Below are 17,178 nucleotides of genomic sequence, written 5' to 3' on the forward strand. Positions count from 1 at the left end.
GAGTGATTGACAGGAAAGGGGCGTTTCTGGGTAGTAACTGACCGTTTTCCGGGAGTGTGCTAAAAAACGCAGGCGTGTCAGGTCAAAACGCAGGCATGCCTGGGGAAACGGGGGAGAGGCTGCCCGAACGCAGGGCGTGTTTGTGACGTCAAAGCAGGAACTAAACTGACTGAAGTGATCGCAAGGAAGGAGTAGGTCTGGAGCTACTCTGAAACGGCATGACATTTTTTCCAAGCAGTTCTGCTAATCTTTCATTAGCACTTCTGCTAAGCTAAGATACACTCCCAGAGGGCGGCGGCTTAGCGTTTGCACTGCTGCTAAAAGCAGCTAGCGAGCGATCAACTCAGAATGAGGGCCTAAACCAGAGTTTATTATTACTAAAACTCTAAAAGATTTTTATGGTACCCACACATCCTCACAGAAGCTGATGTATGATGTCACAATATCTGTTAAATCATCCAAATCAATAGCAACAGTCTCAAAAGTGCTACAATCTGTGCAGTCAAAACAAGCTTGAGGTTTTGTCTTGGCATCATCAGACCAACTCCTCATGATCTTTACCACAGGCTTGACCAGTCTTCTGCTTATACTATAAGTTGGGAAAAGTTGTATTAAACAATGATTAGAGAGGCCCAACGTAGCCCGGGGAGCAGACCGGTAAGCGTCTTTCAAGATGGTGTAACAATGGTCTAAAATACATACATCCCTGGTTGGGCACTTAACATATTGCTTATACTTGGGCAACTCCTGGCTCAAGTTTGGTCTATTAAAGTCTCCCAACACAATGAGCAATGAGTCCGGATGTTTAAGCTCCATCTCAGTTATGTGGGCAGCCAGATGTTGTAGCTCTTCGTTTACACAAGCTTGAGGCGAATATACACGCCAACCTAGATAAATAATGCAAACTCCCATGGGGAATAGAATGGTTTACAGTTAATACAAAAAAAAAAACTCCAAATGGGGACCGCATGATTTACTTAGAGCTCTAACGTCTGAACATCAGATTTCAATATTATAAAAACAGATTCCCCCCTTCCTGGCTTTCCCAGTGAGCCCCAATATGCGATCGTCCCTGTATACACAAAAGCCTGGCAGGGACACAGATTCACCAGCAACATGCTCTCCCAGACAGGTCTCAGTGAAGCACAAAACAGAAGTTCTCGCAATACCCAACCTTGCGCAGCCCAGCAACAGAATCAGCTCATCCATCTTATTGACCAGGGAGTGAACATTGGACAGCTGTACAGCTGGAAAAGCAGACGGGTGCCCCCTGCGCCTCCATCTCACCAGAGCACCGGCTCGCCTTCCCCTGCACCTTCCCTTAAATCCACCTTCAGCTATCGAACTTCTTCCAGACTTCTCCCCACTCCGGAACTACAGACACTGGCCTCTCACCTCCCTCTGCTTCCTCCCCACCTCCATTTGTGGTGATTCTGGTGGCCTCTGTACCAGCGGCATCGGCAGCAGACTCCAGCACCACCGCGGACCTCTGCACCTGCCTCCACCTTCTCTGTTTCCCCTCCCAGTGACTACCTGCAGTGTCTTTTACACCCAGCTGGGGAGGTCGCTGCTTTATTTCCAGGGGCTACTCCAGCTATGCCAAGCCCTCCATCCCTGCGAAGGAATGAGAGAGCAGCTGCTCCACCAGCCAGCAGCACCGCCAGATGCCCCAACTCCAGCTGTGGGTGAGTGCCCATATGCGCTGCAATTCTGCTCTGGAGTAGCTGATTAGTGCTGTCACAGGGCACATCAACCACACAAGGCACACAAACATTCAGCACTGCAGCACAGAGGCAGCCATCAGCGGCATCACATTCACCATCAGCAGCCATCAGCGGTGCCATAGGTGAATTTCACAAGGGTAATTAAGCTTCCTGAATCTAACAATGCCTCTACATGGTTATCATCCATACAAATCTCACATGTGTTTTTCACGCTCAGCCGAAGTTACAACAGTACAGGCTATTAAGACATTCTGTGACACTGACGACTTGCATGGGTTCTTTAACATCTGGGCAATTAGCAACATGTCCTGGCATGCTACACCTAAAACATTTATTCACATGATTGTCAAGTCTTTTCAGTGGCTAAGACCTTTCTGGCCCATCGTTGGATCAAGCACTCACAGTCTCTTCATTTTAGAGTTCTCTTGACTGCCCAGGATCCTTTTCCCACAGAACAGTCAAACTAGGTTTTACAGGAGTGTGCTGTCATGGATCTAGTGGCTGAAGCGGTATAGCCAATAGTTCCTCTGCCGCTAGATACCTTTCCATTGTCTTTACTAGTTGGTTAGCTGTCTTAGGATCCCCATGGCTCACCCACTTGCGCAAAGCCACGGGCAGAGACCTCAAATAATGATCCATGACAACTCTTTCCACTATCTGAGGTCCAGTTAATGTCTCTGATTGTAACCATTTATTGGGCATTAGTATGAGGTCATGCATTTGTGAGCGGGGAGGTTTTTCTATATAGTACACAGCGATGTACACGTTGTATTCGGACAGGATAACTCCAGGCAAGTCAAAATTTCTGCTTTTAGTTTTCATAGTCCAAAGCATCTGCAGTGCTTAAATCAAAATAAGCTTTTTGAGGCTTGCCTGAAGAAAGAGTGCCAGCAGGCCAACTCTCTTGCTCAGCCAACCTCTCAAATGTGGTGAGTTTCATCTCCGCATCATCAGTCTTTGTCATTTTTTGAAGGAAATTACTTGTCCATATGGAACTGGAAGTGGTCAGTACATTTGGGGAAGCATTTCCAGGCCCTGCTGCGATATGCTGCACCACCCCTGAGTGCTTTCTTGTCCATATATATATATATATATATATATATAAAAGTCCAAACGAGAAATGGCACTCAGGAGACTTGTGACTGGTCAAAGCAGGTGTATTGAAAGTCAAAAAATTTTTGGGTTTCCACCCCTTCATCAGGACCTCACCAACATACATATTTAACAAGACAAACCCCCCATATAAATCATACTCATCTGTCCCGGAGCGAGTAATCAGGTACAATCACCGCCCCTTGTCCGTTAGCCGCACTTCCGGCAATGCGGGTACGGTAACCATGGGAACCACGACACATGTGTTCCACCAGGCCTGACTTCCGCGTTCCAACAGGGCGCAGGCAGGAAACCAGAACACGGGAAGCCTTCATAGCAACTCCTGGTGAAGGGAATATATTATAACATTTTAATACATATTATCAATAATTACACATACAAATACATACAGATAACGGATAGGACAGGGTAAAATGAGCCACATCACTGAAGCCAATCTCAATTATACCATCAAAAGATGCAGCATAATACAAAAGGAAAAACCCAAATAAATTTTAACATGTTCCAATTTATCTTTTCATGGCTTTTTGCCCTGTCACTGCCACGCAGTGACAAGGGAACATGATCAATCATAAAATATTTCAATGATGTCAATGGATGATTAAATTCTTTGAAATGTCTGGCAACTGGTTGATTAATCTTACGACCTAACAGAACCAAATGTATGACAGACCTGCCATTCTCTCACTCTCTAAACTTACGAGTGGTTTGGCCCATGTAGTAAAGACCACATGGGCATACCACTATATATACCACAAAGGTTGAATTACATTAGAGAACATAGCGTATATCATAGGTCTTATTAACATGAGGATGTTTGAAAGACTTGCAGGCAATCATGTGGCTACAAGTAGTACATTGGCTACACTTATAAAAGCCTGGTGGTTTAACATATACATTTCTAGGACTAGATCTATTTTTACCACCCGCATCAGTCTATCCCGTAGATTATGACCCCTTCTAAAAGCGGTAACTGGTATTAATTCACTAAAGCAAGGCAGATCAGGGTCAGATTTTACAATGGGCCATAAGGCCTGGGTAGCTCTCCTAACAATCGGACTTGCTGTTGTAAAATCAGATGTCCAAGAGATCATTTTTCCATTGTTCTTCTTGGATGGATTTAAGAGTTCACATCTAGGTAATAGCATCACCTCCTGTTTCTGCCTTCTTAAAGTCATCAAGTCATACCCCCTAATCTTAAACTTTTCAATCAAAAGATCTAGTTGTTCAGACAACTTAGAAGGGTCACTTGTGATGCGCACATACCGCATCATCTGTGACCTTGGCAATCCCTTCTTCAGGGATTCTGGGTGATGACTTCATGCAGTCAAGAAGGTGTTCCTATCTGTTAACTTGTGGTGAACGGTAGTTTCAAAAACACCATCCTTCAACAGTATATTAACATCCAAGAAAACTGCTTCGGTGGCATTATACTTGTATGTAAATTTTATGGGCGAATCTAATAGATTGATCGCTTCCACAAGCGCTAGTGATATCTCCTCACCTCCAGTTCAGAGCAGAAAAATATCATCTATATATCTGGTATACCAAAATATTTAGCCATTGACATTTACGTTTTACAAAAACATTTTATCCTCTGGTAAAAACATGAAAATATTGGCATACAAGAGGGCCACGGACAAACCCATGGCACACCCTCATAGCTGTAAATAGAACTGCCCATCAAACAGGAAATAATTCCTGCTTAATGTCAGTTCTGATAGGTGGAGAAACAGATCATGATTGAATAACACATCAGAAAGATATTTTTGTAAAAAAAATCCTCATTGCTGACATACCCTCACCATGTAGTATAGACGTATACAAACTTGATACGTCAAGGCAACACATGAGGGTACCAGAAGGAACATTATGCAATTCCACCAGTTGATTTAAGAAAGAAGTTGTGTCCTTCAAAAAGGATTTCTTTTTGGAAAGTAATGGTTGGACAATGCAATCGAGCAGTTGAGACACAGGCTGAAACAAAGAATACTACCCAGGCCTTATGGCCCATTGTAAAATCTGACCCTGATCTGCCTTGCTTTTGTGTATTAAGACCAGTTACCACTTTTAGAAGGGGTCGTAATCTACAGGATAGACTGGTGCGGGTGGACATTACAGGTAAAAATAAATCTGGTCCTAGCAATGTATATGTTAAACCACCATGCTGCTATAAGTGTAGCCAATGCACTACTTGTAGCCACATGATTGCCTGCAAGTCTTTCAAACATCCTCATGTTAATAAGACCTATAATATATGCTATGTTCTCTCCTGTAATTCAACCTTTGTGGTATATATAGTGGTATGCCCATGTGGTCTTTACTACGTGGGCCAAACCACTCGTAAGTTTAGTGAGAGAATGGCAGCACATAGGTCTGCCATATATTTGGTTCTGTTAGGTCGTAAGATTAATCAACCAGTTGCCTGACATTTCAAAGAATTTAATCATCCATTGACATCATTGAAATATTTTATGATTGATCATGTTCCCTTGTCACTGCGTGGCAGTGACAGGGCAAAAAGCCTGTTGATTAAGGAATCCAAATGGATTATGAGGTTGGGAACAATTTTCCCTAATGGACTCAATGAAAAGATAAATTGGAACATGTTATAATTTATTTGGGTTTTTCCTTTTGTATTATGCTGCTACTTTTGATAGTATAATTGAGTTTGGCTTCAGTGATGTGGCTCATTTTACCCTGTCCTATCCGCTATCTGTATGTATTGTATGTGTTATTCTTGATAATATGTATTAAAATGTTATAATATATTCCCATCACCAGGAGTTGCTGTGAAGGCTTCCCGTGTTCTGGTTTCTGGTTGTTGCCTATGGGCAGATACTATTTATGTTTCATCTGGATTTAAGTGAATACTGTATCAAATCCAAATGTAACGTACAGCACATATGTTAATACATTAGTCTTTTGTCTTATTTATACTTAACCTTTGCGGAGCATGCCTCCTTTACTCTTGTCTAGCAAATCCTCTGGAAGAAATGTATAATTAGCTAGTGGATCTTGTTTCATGTTTTTAAATGTTGCTTTCTCCACAATTCTGTTTACTGCTTGGTCATCAAGCTTCACATCCAGAAACTGGCATATTTTCAGAACTTCAGACCGTAGATCCTAGAAAAACAAATGATCTTTATTTGGTTATAATATTTCTTACCCTACGTGAAAAGTACAAAATGTTTTTTTTTTTTTTTAAATACCATTTTATGTTATAACAAATAGGTCAATATTTAATTTTGTGAAAGCAATTACTTTACTAAAGTAAAATGAAAAAAAAAAAGCATGATTATCTTCCAGGCGTCATTCACCAAATCTGCCTGAGCCCCCAATGGCTGCAGTGATTCAATGCTGAAAGAGGAGGGTCTCAATGTTCCTCCTACGGTATGTAAACTTACAATTGTTGTAACCACTTTATCATTAGATCAACAGTAGTTGTAATTTAGGAATAACTGAACAGTTGTATGATTTAAATGATCTGATGTACAAAAAATACTAATTGATCTCAAAGCACTGGATTGGTGATTATTTCCTTCATCAGCTATAAGAAAAGCTGGGGCCAGTGCCATATACATAGTGACACCACAGAGCATCCCATTCCCATATGACCCAAGCACTAAAAAGAAATATCCCAGGAATGGGGAAAGGCTCCAAAAGATTCTTTATCTCACTAACATTTGTTCCTACAGACGTGATTACTCTCATTTGAAAGAGGAACATCTCAGCTGTCAAATAACAGTGATTCTTAGTATTGTCTGATGATAAAATAAATATCTAACATTGATTTGACTTTTAGTTCAAATTACAATTTAAAAAAATCATGTATAAGTAAAACAACTGAAAGTGAATTATGTAGAAAAATAGTAATATAAAATAAATGCAAACTGCAGCTTCTCCTAAACCGATTGGAAAAAATCTCCTGGACAAAGTGAATCCTTTGGAATAAATGTTTAAAATTATTCCTAGAAGAGAACTGTCCTTACCTGAATTAGTAAGAAAGACGTAAAATTAAGTGATTTATGTTGTTTTAGAACGTAATACAACTCAAACTAAAATGCACTTGTCATTTTCTTGCCATAGACTGAGACCTAAATGGTCTCTTCATTATGTCAGGCCTATCTGTATAACTAATCATAGTGTTTAGTAGGTTCATTTAAATCCTTATTCAGTATGCAATTTCTGCGAAGTAGCAGTTTCTGCGATCATAAAGTTGCCGCCCAGAAATTTAGAAAAAACGCCCATTGCAGAAATTGCAAATGCAACGCAATATGCAGGCTGATCACAAAACTATACGCAATTACCAGAACATCAATGATTTTTCCTATCTGCGCTATGCAAGGTCATCGACAATTACTGCGACACAAGAAGCTGGAAAAGGTCATCGCTGATGTCAATGGCCTTCCTTAAAAACACCTGGGCACGTCTGCGTTTTTTCAGACACACCCAAAAAATGGCAGGGTTCCGCCCAGAAATGCTGGCTTCCTGTCAGTAATACAGCGGCTGTGTACAAATAGCGTCTGAATTGTAATCACATACTGTAGCCATATTTGCTCACTTGTGCACAGTGCGAACGCTGCACATGCACAGTCATTCAATAATCAGCCGAATTGCGAGTTGCAAATTTTGCAATCCTTACTGAATAAGGTCCTTAGGTCCATATATATTTGGACACTGACACAATTTTCCTAATTTGGGCTCTGTAAGCCACCACAGCTGATTTGAAATGAAACAATGGCGATGCAATTGAAGTGCAGACTTTCAGCATTAATTCAAGGGTTTGGCCAAAGACTTTACATAAAACATTTAGAAACTGAAACCATTGTTATACACAGTCCCATGTTTTCAATGGCTCAAATGTAATTGGAAAAAATAACATAATCAGAAATATGAAGTTCATTTTTAATACTTTGTTGAGGATCATTTGCAGATAATGGGCAGTATTCAATTCTTTTCACCCACTTCCACACCCATTTTGTTTCTGTTGACAGGCGTAATATAATCATTGCAGCTAGCTACATCTGGGGTTGCGAGGGTACCCAACCCTTTACGCAGCTAAACCTGATTACTATGGAAGCGATATGTGCAATAACGGGAATCACTTTAGAAAGGAGATTGGGCGTGATATATCATTTGAATACCGTCCAATGACTGCCTGAAGTGTGGAATCCACGAGCATAACCAAATGCTGGGTTTCCACTTTTGTTATGCTTTGCTGGGTTCCAATGTATAGATAGACAGTTATAAGATAGACAGTCATTAGGTCGATCTCATATTTTCGACAGTCAAAAGGTCGACAGGGTAAAAAGGTCGACACATGTTTTTAAGGGTTTACAACTTTTGCCTCATTTGCTATCCCTGTCACAAACTATTACCTTTAGTAACCTTGTGGCGAGTGAATGCATTTCAACCAGTGGCATGCGGTGAGGTCAGTGGCTGGTGAGGCACTGCAGTCATAATGTCCGCCGAATCCTGCCGATGACCCCTACCGCTACTGCCGCCAATGCCCGCTGCAATTTTGTTGTCCAGGGCTTCCATTAACTTAATAGCATGTGGATGCGGTGCTATTAAGTTAATGGAAGTCCTGGACAACAAAATAGCCAGCAGTGGGTGACAGGGAGAGGGTGATGCCAGAGAGATGGTGACAGCAGTGGGTAACAGGGAGTGAGTGATGCCAGGGAGAGGGTGACAGGAAAAGAATGATGCCAGGAAGAGCGTGACACCAGGGAGAGGATCGCCAGGGAGAGGGTGACAGCGGTGGGTGATGCCAGGGAGAAGATGACAGGGAGAGTGATGCCAGGGAGAGGGTGACAGCAGTGGGTGATGACAGGGAGAGGGTGGCAGCAGTGGGTGATGCCAGGGAGAGGGTGATGGTGAGGGTGATGCCAGGGAGAGGGTGACAGCAGGGAGAGGGTGATGGGGAGGGTGACGCCAGAGAGAGGGTGACAGCAGTGGGTGATGCCAGGGAGAGGGTGATGCCAGTGAGGGGGTGACAGCAGTGAGTGATGCCAGGGAGAGGGTGGCAGCAGTGGGTGATGCCAGTGAGAGGGTGACGCCAGGGAGAGGGTAACAGCAGTGGGTGACGCCGGGAAAAGGGTGGCTGTAGCGGGAGACAGGGAGAGGGTGATGCCAGGGAAGGGGTAACAGCAGAAGCAGTGGGTAAGAATATAAAAGAGAGAAGTAAAGGGTGATGGGAACAGACAGTGAATGACAATTATATTGGTATTTACTTACATGGACCTGGGCCTAGAACTGCGGGGATCGCCGGTGACAAGAGCAGCCTGAACAGGAATCCGGGGTCGGGAGAGAGAGATTGAGAGAAGAGGGGAGAAGCGGGGGATCATGGCCCCTCTCCCCCTCTGGCCAGACTGGACTGACTGGGGTATATTAACTAAGGTCCCGATTTCATTCGATTTGTCTTTGTTTTTGTTTTTTTAATCAACAATTTTATTAGGGTTTTTTAGAGAAATACAAGATCAAAGAAGACCTTCATGTTATAGTAATACAAAACTGAGAAGGAACCGGTACAGTTACAATAAGTCATCATAAGGTTGTTTGTTAAGCAACATCAAAGTGACAGCAAATACTGTACCTAGTGAAAAATCGTAGCATTGAAGAAAAGGTAATAGATAAATAAACCTAACCAAAAATAAGGTAAAGAAAATATATAACACCGTACCGACATGTGTTTCAGTATAAAAAAGTCACAAAATATCGAGATCTAAACATACAATTCAATCCTGAGGAAGCATAAGACATCCACATACATGAAAGGTCCGTAAAGAAGACAAACAGAAGGGGGGAGGAAGAAACAATAGGGAAAAGACAAGATAAGGATAATCATATCATGGATGGGCAGCGGCCAGAGAAATCAAAAGGTAAATTGTTTAAAAAAATATATAAATAAAAATAACTTAGACCTGTTTAGCGGTTCTAGCAAAAGAGAAGGCTCGGTACTCATATAGCATCAGACTAAACGTACAGCTAGAGATAATATAATTAATAGAAGTGCATCTCCAAAGAAAACATCTGAATTTTTTAAAGGGAAAACAGTATATGGGCGTAGACTATTAAGGAGCCCTATCGAGTTGTCTGTGGAGGTACCACGTTGTAGTCTCAAAAAGTTTCTAGATAAACATTTGTACATCGGGGTCTAGAGTGTTAATATACCTCTCCCACTTCTTGGCAAACCGCCTGACCCTCAATTCAATATCAGGAAGAGAAGCACGCCTCTCAAAATAAAGAATCCGGAGGGTCATGTGTTTCACAGCCATCAAAGAAGGGGTAGACGGCTTGATCCAATGATTAAGAATTTGTTTCTTGGCAATTGTTTCAGGCGCAAGAGACCACTCCCTAAAATCGAGTAGCAAACAAGCCAACGGGCGTTTAATCAGCTGTAAGTTAAATACTGTATTGAGGTAAGCGACCACCTTGTACCAGAACTTAAATATTTTTATAAGTGTGATCTCGGGAATTTACTAAACACAAATCTCGGCAGTGTTGGGGCTATTTGTATTGAGATACATTGCCGACTAAGAATTTGTTTTCTCAATAACTACCGACAATAGCCAAACACTGCCGGGAAAGTATGGAATTCGTAAAAAAATTGAGCTTTCAAATAGACCTGCTTTTTGCTGGCGTGTTGTGATAGTCATGCATGGATCAGTGAGATCTGTGCATGCTTATCTGTAGAAAAGAGTGTGAATGGGTAAAAAGTTAAAAAAAGAAATGTGTGGGGCCCCCCTCCTAAGTTAACCAGCCTCGGGCTCTTTGAGTTGGTCCTGGTTGTTTAAATACTGGGGGGAAAATTGGACAGGGGTTCACCGTATTTAGACAACCTACACCGGGCTCTGCGTCCGGTCCTGCTTCCAAAAATATAGGGGACAAAAGATGTAGGAGTCCCCCGTATTTTCAAAACCAGCACTGGGATCCACTAGCCAGGGAGATAATGCCACAGCCGGGGGACACTTTTATATTGGTTCCGGTGGCCATGTCATTACACCACCAACTAGTCACCCCTGGCCAGGGTTCCCTGGAGGAGTGGGGACCCCTTTAATCAAGGGGTCTTCCCCTCCAAACACCCAAGGGCCAGGGGTGAAGCCTGAGGCTGTCCCCAGCACCCTTGGGCGGTGGATGCTGGGCTGATAGCCATAAGTGTGTTAAAAAAAAGGATATTGTTTTTTGTTGTGGAACTACAAGGCCCAGCAAGCCTCCCCCACTTGCTGGTACTTGGAGATCCACAAGTACCAGCATGCAGGGAAATAATGGGCCCGCTAGTACCTGTAGTTCTACAACAAAAGAAATACCCAAATAAAAACACAACACACACACCTTGACAGTAAAAATTTATTAAAACACACTTACGCACTCACACATACTTACCTACATCCCACGCCGATCATGTCCACTTGTCCAGTAGAATCCAATAGGGGTACCTGTATAAACTGTGAGAGAGATTACTTACCTACATCCCACGCCGATCACATCCACTTGTCCAGTAGAATCCAATAGGGGTACCTGCAGTGGTAGGATTCAAATAAATGAACAACAGGTTCTATGTCCCAATGATATATATATATATATATATATATATATATTGATATCAACAGCCCGGCACTCACTTGTACTGAAGGGTTGAAAATGCCCCGGTGCCCTCAGGATCAGATGCACACAAATGGAAGAAGAGGACTGCGGCACTCAGGGACGTTTTGAAAAATCACTGTATTAGATTCAATACATCATTGCATCGACGTTTCGGGGATTTTAACCCCTTCCTCAAGATGTGGTAGAGACAAAACTTTGTCTCTACCACATCTTGAGGAAGGGGTTAAAATCCCTGAAACGTCGATGCAATGATGTATTGAATCTAATACAGTGATTTTTCAAAACGTCCCTGAGTGCCGCAGTCCTCTTCTTCCATTTGTATATATATATATATATATATATATACATATGTGCACAAATAAGGATGCACTCACCAGACTTCTCCAGGGTGAACTTGATAGATTTTAATCCAGACAGCACATACTCACAAACAGACCTTCTGTTTGTGAGTATGTGCTGTCTGGATTAAAATCTATCAAGTTCACCCTGGAGAAGTCTGGTGAGTGCATCCTTATTTGTGCACATGTATCGTGGAACTTTGTTCTGATAGGACCTGTTCCTGGATTTTGCACCACAGCAACTGTGATTATTAACGACATGTGAGTGCGGCTCTTCTACAATGGATGGATATATATATATATATATATATATATATACAGTCTTCCAGCAGCAGCCGCACTCATATGTAAAACAACAGCCTGCTCCGGTGCACTAGTCAAATTACCATGCACCTCCAAAAGAACTCAGCACTCGGAGACAACAAACAGTAGAAAAAGTGTTTATCCAATGGTCAACGTTTCGGGACCACACGCCCCGTCGTCAGGACAAAAACAGCATGTAAACAGTAATACAATACACTTACCCTCCTAAATACCCCAAAGAGACTGATCCCCGCCACATCTCCCGCTCTGCACACTGTCTCCATCACCGCATCCCTTCCGCCATGCAGTTTCTGGTCATTGCATCGCTCGTAGTCTGGGAGACGGCTGCTTGCGTTCCACCCAGTACACGGCATGCAGTCTATGATCACCAGGCGGCAAGCGCATGTGATCGGAAGACAGTTGGAGAAAAAATAGAGCGATAAGCAGCAGAACAGTTCGGTAAGAGATCCGATCTGTGGCGGGTGGTGGGGGCAGCAAACGGTTCTCAGAACCATACCTGACGTTAGGTATCGGTTCTGCAGAACCGGTGCGAACCAGCTGAATCCCACCACTGGGTACCTGTAGGGGAGAGAGGGTGCACAACTTGCTTTGTAAAAGACTTTCCTCCCTCTACACTCAGGATAGAAATGTATGGATTTAGGTTTTTGGAAGGAGAGAGCGAGAGAGAGAACACGAACCTCGGATGACGCTGTAGCTTCCGGCCTCCAGCTGCTTCTTCTCTTGCCAGTGGAGGGAGAAGGTCTGCCAGCGGCTCTTGTCAGCATCGCCCGGCGCAAACACAGAGACACACAGCAGGGGGAACATGCGGTAGGTGTGGGACTGTGGGTCACCAGGAAGCGGCCGACTGGGGTGACGGAGAGGGAGGTGAGCACTCACGTATCAATATCAGCGTATGGGTGATTGGACCAGCGGATCCACCCCTGGATCCGCTGTCCAATCACATCTAGCCCTATCAATGAGGCACTTATAATAGTGCCGCTTTCTCATTGATTTTCAATGGTCTTTTACAGCCCACTGCTTGGCCACGCCCCCACTTTATCCTCATTCCCATACACAACGGGAGGCACTGTTATCAGTGCCTCTGAACATACTTTCATGTCTTACAATAAATATAATAATATAACGAAGATATGTGTCATAAGTATCTTCCTTCTATTATTTTCATCATTAATGACAGGGGAGGCACTGCCTCCCCTGCCTCCCCTGACTGCACGTCCCTGATTTCAACATATTTGACAATGTCACCCTGCAGCACCTGGCTCATGTTACTGTGGAGGAGCTGGTATTTTGGTGACACTCGGGTGTAGTCCACCCCACCCCCCTCCCCGCAACCCTTATGACGCCACTGGTCTCACTGTACTGTGAAGCGCCGTCCAATCAACTTTGCAGAATTTTACTGAATCACAGCTGGCAGTATATCTCTACACTAGAGGTTCTCAAATGCAGTCCTCAAGGCACCCCTACAGTCCAGGTTTAAAGTTTATCCATGCTTGGCCACAGGTGACTTAATTAGTATCTCAGTCAATTTGATTTAACCATCTGTGTTGAGCCATGGCTATACCTAAAACCTGTACTGTTGGGTTGCCTTGAGGGCTGTTTTTGAGAAACTCTGCTCTATACACTTCTGTCACATAATCTATAAACACTAGTAACCCAGTGCCATTGGAAGCCATGCATGCCCATGCCATTTCACTCCTCTAAAGTGTTTCCTAGGTGATATGGTATGCTTTGGATCATGAGCCATTCCAAGGCTGCTTCATGCTTTTTTCTTTCCATCATTCTGGTACTAAGGTTGATCTTAGTTTCATCTGAGAAAGAATGCGGTTCTAGAACTGGGCTGACTTTTTTAGATTTTTTTTTTTTTGGCAAAGTTTAATCTGGCCTTTGTATTTTTGAGGCTTATGGATGGTTTATATCTTGTGGTGAACCCTCTGTATTTGCTTTTGAAAAAAGGTCATAATCACCACTAACATCATCATCTACTTAAATATGCCACTAACATCACTAGCAAATGCCTATAGACAATATGGCTAAGATAATGCTTTCCCAGGTAATTATGAAACTGATACATGTACATTAGTGTGAGGCTGTGTTACAAGTGTTATAAATTAAAAATCTTGCAGCATCTTATGCCAAGTAAAATGATCTACAGTATGTATTACTTTGGAAGAATCACTCTGAATGGCGACATCAATTATTAACCATTAATGGTCTAAGGGGGTCATTCTGCCCTGATAGCTCGCTGCAGTTTATCACAGTGCAGCGATCAGGTCAGAACTGCACATGCGCTGGCGCTGCAGTACGCCGATGCTGCAGTGCACCGGCACATGGCTGACAGCTGATGGCTGTCGTTGCCTAGCGATCGCTTCTGCCTGATTGACAGGCATAGGCGGTCGCTGGGCTGGAGGGGGCGGCAGGGCGGCATTTGGCCACCGTTTTGTGGGTGCGGTCCAGCAGGTGTAGCCTAACCGTGCAGGGGGCGGGCCGCAGCGGCTACGTGACGTCACACGCAGCTGCTGCAAGCCGGGCACAGCACAAAAGCTGCACTGGCCGGGAGCTACTCCTAAAGTACAAAAGCATCGCCACTGTGAGATGCTTTTGCACTTCAGTGACGGGGCAGGGACTGACATGCAGGGCGGGCTAGCCCTGTGCTGGGCGTACCCCTGCATGTCTGTGTTCCTGATCGTAGCTTAGCTAAATTTAGCACAGCTACAGTACGATCAACTCGGAATGAACCCCTTAGATACTATGCTTACCTTAATCATGTCCTCATATGATAAAAAGAGACAGTTAAATTCCTCCTTGTGGGTGTACCAGTCCCTGGCATGATCAAACCACGAGCCACCAATTACTGTAAAAAAGGACAAATAAAGTGTGACTGGAAAGCTGCTAGTTCCAATAAAGCTATCACATACAATATATCAAAATAAATGTCACTGTAAGAGGGCGAGTATTTTAACCACTTGCCTGCCATGGTCGCATCAGAAGAAACTTCCCTCCGCTGTTGCTCATAGAGGGACCAGAAGGTCCCTCTTCCTCTCTGCACCCTCTCCTCAGTATTGCCGTGCTGCTGATCATTGCTGATCGGTCAGCGCGGCAGGACCCCCCACCCAGCGGCTGCAGATAATGGCAGCTGCTGGGAAAGTTTAAATCAAACCCCCCCCCCCCCAAAGCCCCCCCAGCCTCCCGTGTGTACTGTACCTGGCAACTGTCTTGGGTGTAAAAAGTAACATTGAGATGTTCCAATGTTACCGATCTAACTGACTGATGTTCCAATGTTTGAGATTTTTTTTTTTTAACTAAAATCATTTTGGATAAGATTAAATTGATGTTCTTCACCTAATTCACTCATAAAAAAAACCTGACAATTTCTGAGCATTTTTTGGGGAAAAATTGTCAGTTAAGTGGTTAAAGCCCGTCAGGACACACTGCCAAGGGACGGGATGTAATGGAGTCCGAGTTTGCCAGATGCGTGGGATGCCAAAGGCACACTGGGGTTGTGTACTTCCCTAACTACTGTATGGATGATTTTTTAAACACTTCTTAAAGATCTGCAAACATGTCTGAATTATATGGAATTTCTGGTTACTTTTAACATGTATGTAAATTTCTACTAACAGATATGCTGAATCAGTTATGTTACATACTGGAATTTACTCCTTTAGAATAGTTTATAATTTTCAGGTACATATTTTCTTCAACTTTTACTAAGGGGGTAATTCCAAGTTGATCGCAGCAGGATTTTTGTCAGCAAATGGGCAAAACCATGTGCACTGTAGGGGAGGCAGATATAACATGTGCAGAAAGAGTTAGATTTGGGAGGGTTATTTTGTTTCTGTGCAGGGTAAATACTGGCTGCTTTATTTTTACACTGCAAATTATATTGCAGATTAAACACACCCCACCCAAATCTAACTCTCTCTGCACATGTTAAATCTGCCTCTCCTGCAGTGCACATGGGAGGTCATTCCGAGTTGTTCGCTCGCAAGCGGATTTTAGCAGATTTGCTCATGCTAAGCCGCCGCCTACTGGGAGTGAATCTTAGCATCTTAAAATTGCGAACGATGTATTCGCAATATTGCGATTACACACCTCGTAGCAGTTTCTGAGTAGCTTCAGACTTACTCGGCATCTGCGATCAGTTCAGTGCTTGTCGTTCCTGGTTTGACGTCACAAACACTCCCAGCGTTCGCCCAGACACTCCCCCGTTTCTCCAGCCACTCCTGCGTTTTTTCCGGAAACGGTAGCGTTTTTTCCCACATGCCCATTAAACGGCCTGTTTCCGCCCAGTAACACCCATTTCCTGTCAATCACATTACGATCGCCAGACCGATGAAAAAGCCGTGAGTAAAATTCCTAACTGCATAGCAAATTTACTTGGCGCAGTCGCAGTGCGGACATTGCGCATGCGCATTAAGCGGAAAATCGCTGCGATGCGAAGATTTTTACCGAGCGAACAACTCGGAATGAGGGCCATGGTTTTGCCCATTTGCTAACAAAAATCCTGCTGCGATCAACTTGGAATTACCCCCTAAATGCTTTTCCTACTTTTGCATTTGTGCTTATTAACCAAGTATTTATATAACCCTGCCAAATTGCTTATTCGTGCTTATTTGTTTGTCCCAGAACACAAAATACAGTATATACCAAATTATATCCCAAAAATATATAGCTGCTGATTAAGAGTTTGCAGCAAAGCAAAGAAAACAAAAAAACTTTACTGTTGCCAAAATCATGTTGCATTGTAGGTGCAGCAAAAATATATGTTATGGTAAGAACTTACCGTTGATAACGGTATTTCTCCTAAATCCACAGGTTATCCACAGGATAACAATCGGATATGATGAAGCGGATTTGCACCAATCGGTCAAAACTTTTCGGCCTCCCAGCATGCAACGAGCCTGTCCATATATCCCCGCCTCCTTGCTCAGGCAAATCAGTTCTAGTCCAAAGCTCAAGGCAGGAGCATCATAGATAGCCCTAATCAGGCAATAAGAACACACATGCACACCCTTCCGTACAAGAAGGAAGAGTCTAGTGAGTAAAAGGATCCTCAAATCAGGTGCATC

At 43.4% G+C, this 17,178-nt stretch overlaps 1 protein-coding gene across 1 annotated transcript in view; it reads right to left on the reverse strand.

Annotated features, from left to right (window-relative positions):
* Nucleotides 1–17,178, reverse strand: part of LOC134909860 (amine sulfotransferase-like) — a 118,965-nt gene that overhangs the window by 10,986 nt on the left and 90,801 nt on the right. Inside the window, exons 5-6 of the mRNA XM_063917190.1 lie at nucleotides 14,866–14,960; nucleotides 5,783–5,963 (exon numbers count right to left, since the gene is read on the reverse strand). Coding sequence (XP_063773260.1) covers nucleotides 5,783–5,963; nucleotides 14,866–14,960 — 276 coding nt within the window. The remainder of the gene's footprint in view (nucleotides 1–5,782; nucleotides 5,964–14,865; nucleotides 14,961–17,178) is intronic.

This window comes from Pseudophryne corroboree, chromosome 4 (genome assembly GCF_028390025.1).
Source record: "Pseudophryne corroboree isolate aPseCor3 chromosome 4, aPseCor3.hap2, whole genome shotgun sequence".
Taxonomy (NCBI): Eukaryota; Metazoa; Chordata; class Amphibia; order Anura; family Myobatrachidae; genus Pseudophryne; species Pseudophryne corroboree.